General features: G+C 36.1%; 1 protein-coding gene across 1 annotated transcript in view; it reads left to right on the top strand.

Annotated features, from left to right (window-relative positions):
* Window positions 1-2,055: 2,055 nt before the first annotated feature.
* The window catches only part of LOC110441507 (small G protein signaling modulator 1-like), a gene marked incomplete at its 5' end in the record, with an annotated part of 54,200 nt that continues 44,782 nt past the window's right edge, over window positions 2,056-11,473 (top strand). Inside the window, 4 exons of the mRNA XM_021484676.1 lie at window positions 2,056-2,187; window positions 4,154-4,221; window positions 4,525-4,676; window positions 10,361-10,522. Coding sequence (XP_021340351.1) covers window positions 2,056-2,187; window positions 4,154-4,221; window positions 4,525-4,676; window positions 10,361-10,522 — 514 coding nt within the window. The remainder of the gene's footprint in view (window positions 2,188-4,153; window positions 4,222-4,524; window positions 4,677-10,360; window positions 10,523-11,473) is intronic.

Below are 11,473 nucleotides of genomic sequence, written 5' to 3'. Positions count from 1 at the left end.
CAACAGGGTAGAACACCTCCATTATACAGGAGTGTTACTGACTGTTTTTAAAATACAACAGGGTAGAACAGCTCCATCATACAGGAGTGTTGCTGACTATAAAACAGAATTGCTGTGTTGTTAAGAGGCTTGGCATTTAACTCCCAGAAACTTTAAGTTTATTATCCTTAATAATATTGATGGTTCTGCTTGATTTATTAGCAGTTCCCAGTATTTGGAGTTTAAAGCATTACACTTTAGATACACATTGGAAGGGAGAGACGGGAAAAGTAAACAATTGCATGCCGTTTGAATGGTTTTCCATAAATGGAAACACCTTTTATGAGAATCAGAAATGCAGTAGTTATAAGGTTCAGTCAAGTATTTTATCAGTTTCCAACTTGAAAATCACGACTTAAGGGAGTGGTTGTTGTCATCTACAGTTAAGATCCATGTGACACTGACAATGCTTAAAAAATCCTGTTGTAGTATGAATCATTTTAATTTTTAAAAACTACTTAGAAATACAATAAAAGTACATTGCATTCTTTTTCATGTTATGTTTCAAACATGATATAAAGTGAAAAGTGACATTACCAGAAGTACAATTTTTTTGTATGTATAGTAATATCTTAAAAAACAAAACGCAATTTCATTACAACTTTACTACTATATCACGAGTGAAAATACCCAAAGTGAAGTCACATCTAATTAACTATTGTTCTACATCAAGCAAGGCAAACATATACCCACAGGGTCTTTTTAAGAAAAGTTACCTTAGTATTAAGCCTTTTACTTCTAAATGATTTTATGTACTTTCAGACACAATTAATGTCGTGTGTTACCAGGGGTCAAACAAGTGTTCATTGAACAGATCACATGACACAAAGAATAGTGTACAAGATGTTTTGGAAACTGGCAATAATAGGACATGATATTAAGAAAAGTTGATGTCAAACTGTGTGATTTTAAACAAATCAAATTACATACATAGAAAGGGGAAAATGATGTTATATGAAAACTTGACATTAAACTTAAATCAGCTATGTATTGATATATAAAAAAACACAAGTTGAAAGCCTGATCATTAGTTTACTTTACTATTCAAAATGCCAAGGTTTTAGTTACTCCGGTGTTTTGCCCATTATAGTGTCTGCATCATTAGTTTAATTAACCGTTGGAAGGAGTATTTGTCTCGGAAGTCCTACAACACCCACACCAGTAGTCCCATTGCTGTCACTGTTTCTACAGACTACGATTAGTGAGGGCTCTTCAGCTTGCCTTGTGACGTCATCTTTTATTGGATTGAAAAAATACTTTTCATGAACCCTCAAGCCTGCTCTGCTTCACCAGCGCCAGTAAACAGCATTGTCTTAGGTGTACTGTACCTTGACATTTCTGCTTGGACTTGTTATTTTTGTTTGCAAAGAAAACTTGATTTAATGTTCTGTATTGCTGTATCAACAGATGAGAATTATAACCGAGTGCAATATGTAGTATTCAGAGCTTGTGATGGCACACACTGAAATAACAGAATTTCTAACAATAGAGGATATTGTATCTGGAAAAAAACCTTCTAATATATATTGACTATTTGAGACTCCTACATCTGTTAAGTCAATAACTGTCTCATTATCTATCATGTAATGTATAAATCTAAAAAATGTAATTTATAAAAACTATTCAGGAATTTAATGGTGTGGCGAATGCAGGAAATGTTGTAGTGATGTTACGATTAAGAAATTGTCATAATTTTGTGGTGAATTCAGGTAGTGTCATAGTTTGGTAGTGAGTTCAGGAAATATAGTTTTGTTTTAAATTCAGGAAATGTCATAGTTTTATGGTGAATTCAGGAAGTGTAGTGGTGAACTCTGAATATGTCATAGTTTTGTAGTGAATTCAGGAAATGTTCTACTGGTAAAGCAGATTCCGAAAAAGTTTTACCGATTCAGGAATTTCTGAATTTTCTGAAGTAGTTTATGTGTATCACAATATCATTAATACATACTCAGAACTACATTTTGATATAGAGGATTTACGTAAGGTATTCAGTGTTCAATGTTCCATATGTTACAGAAAGAGTGTGGACAGTAACAAGAACCAGACTAAGAAGCTATCCCAGTACCATCCACGCTACCTCTGGATCAGACTCGCCATCTTTGAGAAACAGCTGGCAAAGATCCTTGACTATCTCGTACAGCATTACAGGTAAAATCAACAAGACTATTGAACATTTTATGTTTATATCCCTATTAAATTCCAAATGGGGATTGAATATACACTATTTTGTAAGATAATCATTATCAAATGATTACTATTTAATTTCAAACTTAATTTTAACGGAGAGGTATACTAACTGTTGTATTATGTAACCAGGGCCATTTTCATTTATCGCGGTCCAAATGATTGAAACGGTTGGACCAGAGTTTTTTGTTTATGAAATAAGGTCGGACCAAGCAATCTGAGGCTGCTTTCAGGCGAGCCTTGGCCAAGCCTTGCAAGGCCTGCATAAACATTTGCAGGTCTGACATTATTAACGGAAGTACTGGTTGTTCCGCATAAACGAACAGGCCTGCTGACTAAATTCCTTGATCAGGGAGATATATAGAGCTCAGGTTTAAAGGGAGCGACATGGCATACTAATCATTATACCTCTGCATCGAAGTTAAGGAGGGGGGGGGGGATATACTGGAATCACCCTGTCTGGATGTCTGGATGTAGTTGTGCACCAGCATTTTAATTTGAGATTTCGACCCTTTTTTATGGAGTTATGCTCCTTTGTGCGAAATACTTGTCCATGCAACTCCTCCTTAGCTAACAGGTGGATTTCATTGAATATTTGCATGAATGATAGGTATCTTATGTAGTTTTATTTGCGTCCGTTTTATTATCTCCCGTACCACAATATATAGTAACAGGTCTACATATCAACTAGATAACAAATTGCTTTTACATATGCTAGGGATATTTTCATTCAGTTATTTTTGTGGAAGTTTTGACCCTTTAACAAAAATATTATTTATCCTGCTAAATACGTTCAAGTATACATAACTTGGCGGAAGGGGGGTATTAATCAACCATCCTGGCGACAGCTCTTGTTTCATTTGATACAACGTCAGAATCATTTATGCATTCAGATTCACTACAACAACAAATGAAGTGTGTCTATTCCAAAATGATTGTTTTCCATGACATACCTCTAGTAGATGTACCGTAATAACAGGTCTAGGTTGAAATATAGGTATTTTATAAGCTGTATTGGGGTGGTTGGGTGTAAGAATATCATAAGCTGTACTGGGGTAGCAGTATACAGTAGAAATGGCCCGACTCTGATAAACAAGGCATGTGTCGAGGAAATGTAAACACAGCGGATTTACCCTCACAACACCTATATACATGTATATATATTTGTAAACTGCATTACATTTACAATACATATAAAGTACTGAGAAGTGTATAAACCTCTTTTTTCTATGTATGTTACTTGTGTGAAAACCATGGTTACCACATCAAAAATTACCAAAAAATGCCAAAAATTGCTATTTTTAACCCAAAATTTGACCCCCGCAACTAGTATTATTTTTTCCTAAGCTCTGTCTGAAATTAAAGATTACCTACCTGGTTGCAGAATTATCTGGTTCCCAGTAAAGTTGTAAAACTTGATTTTTTGCAATTTTGTGCTGTTGTCAAAATTTTACCTCCTGTAAAGCTAGCTTTTCATGTGTACGCACCCTTTCGGAATATGGCCAAAGTTTTATTCTCAAACCAAAAAAATCTTCTTTCTTTTTACAAATGTGAAGCTCACATAGCCAACTTCATCATGCTTATACCAATTTTAGTACATTTTTATGTTTATATTTTTTTTTACATATCATTATACAGGGGTTAGCCATTTAACAAAAATATCACCCATGGCCACAACCCTCTACTGTATACTGCTACCTGGGGTGGTTGGGTGTAGGAATATTATAAGCTGTATTGGGGTGGTTGGGTGACAATGGATAACATACTCACCTTTCACCAAAGAGGGGTTCCAGTGATTATCATAAGTTGAAATCACTTGTCCATAATTGTTGTAAAAGAAATAAAGTTATATTTATTTAGCTATTATTACAGATACATGCTACAGACAATCATTGTCTTCTGATTAAGCATGAATTGTTTGTGTTTACAGTAAATACTATGAAGAGGACGCCCTTATTTCAGACCCGGTAGATGGACCAATATTTGCATCATTACTAGGTATGTGTAAATTAGTTACCTTTACATGTGAGAAACATTACAGAAAGTTCAGCAGATGATGGAACTTAATCTTCAAGTAACCAATGTATAGATAATTAAAATCTGATATGTTATTAAGTGTAAAGTATATTCTTTCTATAAACAAAATAAATTTTCTTACCAGTAATTGCTAAGGATTAATATATATAAATAAGTCTCTAAGAGATTTAGATCTCATTTCTAGCAACAGAGGCACCTTAGAGTAGACTGAATCGTTTGAAGTGTAGTTCAATAAATAGATGTCATAACTATGTTTTTCCTCAGTTGGGCCTTGTGCACTGGACTACACAAAAATGAAGACTCTTGACCACTACTGGACTGACCCTCCGGCCGATGAGCTTGTCCAGCGACACAGAATCCACTCCAGTACAAACCACCTGACAGGGCCTGGCTCACCCAAACGCCCTGGACTACAGGTATTGAAAACAGGGGTTAAAGGTCAAGATCAGAATTTGATATCATTAGCAAGGTGAAATGTAAAGACCATAATGTATTCAGTTTCTGGAGAAATTGAGAGCCATAAACTGATTTTTGACACTTTTGTTAGGTAACGCACGTGTCTAGGGGATCGTGCATACTACGAAATTTGCTTAATGTGGAATTGCACAGTAGATACTTACACCACCTATGACTTTATATAGTCTTCTGGTCCTTATATGGTAGCTGATATCTCCTTATATGGATGTCATTCATTCACATTTCATTCATATGCAAATGTTTTTGGCAACAAATTCTAGCATTTTCATTTATACCGTTATAAAGCATTCACTTCGATACTTTCTTAACTAGCCATATGTATGTGAAAAATACAACAATGCATGTATTTTGTGAGTATACAATTAATAAAAAATATTCTGATTAATTTTCTGACGATGCTCTGCTTGCTGAAATTGTGCTTCCCGTACTCTTCCCCGAAGTGGATGGTTTCCTCCAACCTACTTACTGTAGTGTTCCAACCAAATTACAGTACACAGTTCCCGTCACTGTTTGAAACACAATGCTTTATATCACAAAAAATGTCACTGCAAATAAGCCTGAAATTATACCACTGACCACTTGAATATGACTATTCTTTCCGGCAGAATTAAGAAACTCTCTCCAACATATTCTATCCGTTTCAGTATAGTCACAGAAAAGATCGACAGGACCAGTACATTAACACAAGAAAAGAACTGTAAAGCTAGCCATGCTTGGATAACTTTAGCTACTCATCAAACAGCAAGCAGCCGAGCTGGCTGGATGTGGCCGAAGGTCACTGCCGCGGTTTACCTGTATTTCTGCAAAACCTTATCTCCCTTAGTAAAACATTGGACTAACCTGATCAGATGTATTATTCGACTAACCCAATCAGTCAGATTTTAGATGATTTTGTGCCGCTTTTGTAACACAAGTCAAAATTAAAAGAAGTACTAGCAGAGACGTATATATTGTAATATATACGTCTTTGGAATTACACGTAATATTTGATAATATATATGAATTGTTTACAGATAATGAACGGCAAAAGATGGAGTGCGATATTTTCTCTATCAAACATGCATGTACATCACAAGATATTTTATCAGTTCTAATGAAACATGATGTGGTGTGTTCAAGACAGGGATTGAAAGACATGTTTGTTACAAACTTGTTACACATTTATTCAATTTAAAAACGCAGTGTTTCTGTTTACTGTTTTATGTTGTGAAAATACATCTTTGCTATATTATAGGAGTTTTTTGTACTAGAGTGGAACCTACTTATTATGATGTCGCTATTATAATTCTTTTCCCATGTACCAATTTTATCCTTTAACTAAGCAAAACAAATTGTTTATTATGATATGGTTAAAGGTTGGACACTACTTATTATAATATTTTTTTTCTGCCGTGAATGGATTTTATAAGGTAAAAACTCAGGTAAATTGTCCGTGTTTGACACCAGGACAACTGAAACAATCGGCTAACTATACATCGCCTGAGGTGAGCAACTGTCCACTCCAGGTAAAATGTTCACACCTCGCTTCACCCCAGTCAGCGGAAAACAATAGATCAACCATCGCCAAATGCATTTCAAATGTTGCATGTGGTCAGGTAATCATATGTTTTTAACAGAGGAAATATTGTGGGCAAAGTTTATTGAACTGTCGGGGGCTTGAAATCCCTGAGCACTCATCCCTTCGATCGCTGATTGGCACTCATATTACAGTACTATGTCATCTGAATCAGATCGAGTATCTTGACGTGTTAACTCAATGCTTTTGTAAAGATTTTGTGGCAAGGTACGTACTCTGAATCAGTGAATAACATGTTAATTTGTTCCAAAATATACAGTGTGCAATATAAATGAAACTCCAGAATGATATTATGTATCACCCCAAGCTTGTATAAAGCCAATATATAGTCCACGTCTCTGACTCACTGTTACCTTGATGTTGAAGTCAATATATTATGTTTTGGGTTCATTGCGATCGTAGCAAGCTTATCTGATTTTAATATTCTGTAACTGTGTATCACACTGCCCGTGCAATATCTGTCCCATCCCCTTATATGTTTATAAACTCGGTGTTGAACTGTTGACACTTCCCCAGCATCAATTAAATTGGTCAGTGAACCATGATAGAGACGTTTGTACCTGTAAGGTCAGTGGTCCGTAGTAGTAACAGGGTACAAGTGTTAAATTTAAAGTTTTTAATACGAGAATCTTTTTCTTGCATGATGGATAAACAGGTTGTTATTTTTCTGGTGAAAATTGAAATACATGTAAATATTCATGATTCATTCCACTCTGGCATTTTACTTTAAAAAAATGCAAGTTGGGAAAGTACAAGGTGGCTATAGCTAGCCAAGACAGGTATCTAACTTAATTTTGTGCAACAATATATGGTTCAGATAACATGCGTAGCAAAATAAACTGGAATGGTAACACCTGTCAGGAAAAAAACTGGATCCGCCCCTAGTCAGTTCTAAAGAAAATATAATAAAAACTGTTGAACAGGGAAAAAGCATGACTAATAAAAATTCCTGTTAAATATTATATAAAATAATAAACTTTGTAACAATGAAAACAACAAAAACATTAAATGATGTATTCTTTCTTGTATTTCACGCAGCACAGGAAGCTTTGGAAGATGTGAATAAATCCAAAGAGGCTGCAAATCAATTATCAAAAACAACTGGATTAAAACTGAAGATATTATTATCTGCAATAAAGATTTAACACATGATCATTAAATGGACTGCATGATTGCCAGACATCGGATACATGCTGTGCAGTTGTGGCCCAATATAATAATAAATAATAATATACAACATTTATATAGCGGCCTATATAACTTGTAAAATTACTCTTAAGACGCTTTACAACATATGGATAATAGTAATGGTTATAATTGTGAAAACAAACAACAAAGGCTTGCAATCACTTTCATACATTTAACAAGCAATGTGCACATAATTGAACAAATAAAAGGGTGGTATTTACATGACATCTTTGCAAAGATTCTAAAATGCAGACGTGAAGAGGTGAGTTTTTATGTCCCTCTTGAACTTGGCCAGGGTATTTGACTTCCTAATACTGTAGCAGATGGTAAGCTATTCCACAATGTAGCCGAAACCCTCCTAAAGCATCTGTTTCCGTAGGTCACAGTACAAGATTTTGAGACACACAAAAAAAGATTCTGACTCCGACCGCAGTGATCTTGACGGCTGATACAGGATAACAAGCTCCTGTAGGTACTGAGGAGCTGTTCCATTCAGTGCCTTGTATGTGTATACCAGAATTTTGTACTGCGACCTGTATCGTACAGGTAACAAGTGCAACGAATAAAGCGCAGGTGTGATGTGCTCTCTCTTTCGAGTACGAGTAACTAGCTGTGCTGCAGTGTTCTGTACCCTCTGTAGACGACTAGTTAGTTTGTCAGATATACCACAGAACAGGGCGTTACCATAATACAACCGAGACGTAACAAGTGAATGCACCAAAATCTTGCATGCATCTGCAGTTAGAAACTGACAAATACAGCCGATGTTCCTGATCTGGTAGTAACAGGATTTGGCAATAGCGTTCACTTGTTTCTCCATGTTCAGAGAACTGTCAAAGTATACCCCTAGGTTTTTAACAGCTGGAACAGTCTCAATAGTTCTGGCACCAACCTTGAGCTGGAGAGCCATTGAATATGGATTCAAAAGTGTCCATCAAAGCCATTTTAGCACATATACATTTTTTACATACACTGGTAGTACGTGATCTCTCATCAAAAAAGTTGAGGCCATAGCTCCCTCACATATCCTTCCCACCTAGTCACTTTCCTCATTGGTTGGTGCATTTTGCAACAGTTCATGGGGCCCCCTTTATGGGTATCAAGCCTCGTATTGGTATGTCCTGGAATCAGAACTTTATTGTAGGTTACAACCAATATTAAAATCCAAATATGTTTAAGTTGAAAATTGCCACCTATTTGAAGAAATATATCTAAATGAGGAATTTATGAAGGATGGGGGACTTTCTGATAAAAAAATCTGTGAGATGTCCAAGACCACTGGCATAACTGTTTGTGTATCAAATACTTGTATAAATACACATACATGCAATACGGCAGTGTGTAGTTTCATGAACATACTTGTGTAACTTACAGAGCAGTATTAAACCACAAGAGGCTTGAAAATCTGTATATAATATACTATTAGTAATAACACAGCATGTAACTGTCCATGGAAATTTACCTGGCAAGTCTAGTACATTTCACATGCTGTGAAATTAGCAAGTGATGGTTAAGCTAAATTGACCCTGAACTTGAAAAAATTTGGGAACTGTGATTAACTGTTGCCTCAGCACATTTCACGATAACACACAATACACTTGACTGACTTATTGTAGAATGGATTCCATGCTATACCCCTAGTTTACATACGTAAGAAAACTCAAGATCTCTTTCACAAGCCGACCCTATTTTTTGCATAAAAATAGATAACTGAAGTTTGATGTGATTCATGTATTACAATATTTATTTGCAGTGAGATTGTTATGACACAATGTTAATTAGTCCCCCGCCGGTCCCCAGATGGAGGATATAGAAATTGATTTAAATTTCATGATGTTACTATAAACATAATTATATGAGGAGGTGTATACTGACATATGACCCATGGCAAAATCCTACTTGACCTAAAGACATTTGTGGCACACGTGCACTGCTGCTGGTCTGTAGGAAATATATGTTTCACCCTCTACCAATAGGCACTAAAAAGATATTGCAACAGTCATTTAATTATTCATTCGGAAGTCAACTCTTTATTTATGGCAGAAGCAGAGCCCAAAGCTTCTTGAAGCAGTACTTGTTGTTGTTCCTCGGAGGGAAAATACATTTCAGACTATTGCCAACACAGACATTAGATAAGAGTAAATATTCGTTCACGTCATTTTCATCAAATTTAAATGGTGTTTATCCTGCATCTCAACTGACTATTGTGTTTGTTTTACCTAAAATGTTATAATCAAGAAAGCATGTGTCTGGAGTACTTTCAGTACTTTGATTAGCTTACTACTGTATACCAGATTTTTTTTGCCCTTCGACAGTAAAATCCATTTTCGCCCTGTATTAAATTATGTTGTTAACAAATTTTCACCGGAATGATAAAAACTGCAGCGAAATTTCCTGGTATACAGTGTCTTGTGGGAAAACTTTTTAGACTTCCACTTTGTCAGATGTGAGAATGTTTCATAAATTTATGAATTTTCGATCATTTATATCATTAATACTTACATTCAAAAGACATAAAAGATTTCAAAACCAGTTTCCATTACCTATGATTAGCTTCCCTGGTATGAACTGCCAATGAGCTCATGCAATGGCATGATGTCCATCGTCTATCAAGTTTTATAAAACTACCACCCGGAACTTCTGGTTGTATGAAGTAACATTTGTTGTGCTATAGCGGTGAGAAGTGGCTTGTGTTTTGTTATTAGAGTTGAAAAGTAACCTGTGTGTGTTGTGTTACAGACGCCTAACCTGTGTGTGTTGTGTTACAGACGCCTAACCTGTGTGTGTTGTGTTACATACAGATGCCTAACCTGTGTGTGTTGTGTTACAGACGCCTAACCTGTGTGTGTTGTGTTACAGACGCCTAACCTGGATGTGTTGCAGGTGAGACGTAATACCAGCTCCAGCAGTGAGGAAAGTTCAAAGAGCTTCCATCTGTCTGCAAAGGACTACGTTGAGAGCCTCCATCAGAACTCTAAAACCACGCTCCTGTATGGCAAAAACAATGTCCTGGTACAGCCCGTAAGTCCACCATACTTCATCCGCTTCTCAACAATGTATTTAACCCTTTCATCCCTTTGTAACTTTAGTAGACTCTACCATGCATTGATCTGGATGAGTCCATTCTGGGCTACAGTGGTGAAAAGGATAATGCTGTGAGAACCTTATTATACTACATCCAGACTAAGATCTTGACGTTCTTTACATCCTCTACATTCTCATACTTGTGAAATGAAGGTGCGTCACAATATTAGGGGTGTGCAGCCACTTTGTTGTATGTGAAATGATCATTTCATTTTGGGCAAAGAAACGTCCATCACTCGGGGATCGCTGAAGGGACCATTGACTTGTCCTCTTCTATAGCATTGTGAAGAGCCTAGTGGCTATTCCTGTAGATCAAGTCTTGCCCACATCAAATAATCGGACCAGAGCAAAAAATCAGTGAAAATTTCCAGCCGTTTCAGTGTCATACTGACATTTATACAACTCATTCTGTCCATGTAACAGCACTGATTGGAACAACCTCCCAGAAGATCTGGTCAAAAGATCTGACTTCAAAACTTTCAAAACTCTATTATCAACAACTTTAATCCCAAGCCGGTCCTCCAACCCTGGAACTATACTCAGAATCGAGGTCTCTTCCAGTATTATACAGATACAGAAAGATTTCTTTCCTGAAGTGTGTGAAAGAAATTGAGTGATGGTTTTGGTTTTATAGTTCAAGGACAAAGTGCCGCTGATGTTGCCAGCTTTCTCTTCCTGATGCAATTTGTCATCAATCATTCTCCAGTTGTCTGGTACATTACCAAAAATGTCTTCTGAATTCTTTGTGATCCAACTTTGTCAATCATCATGCATTAACAATTTACATTTTCAACTTCTTTGTTAAAATTGCTGAACCAAATTTGATTGAACTTAGCAGGATTTATCAGTGGAGTGGCGGAATTTAAAGTGTTGTTCAAATGATGGGTG

Source organism: Mizuhopecten yessoensis, unplaced genomic scaffold (assembly GCF_002113885.1).
Source record: "Mizuhopecten yessoensis strain PY_sf001 unplaced genomic scaffold, ASM211388v2 scaffold716003, whole genome shotgun sequence".
Lineage (NCBI taxonomy): Eukaryota > Metazoa > Mollusca > Bivalvia > Pectinida > Pectinidae > Mizuhopecten > Mizuhopecten yessoensis.
Note: the sequence above shows the minus strand (reverse complement) of the source record. Positions and strands in the feature narration are given on the sequence as shown.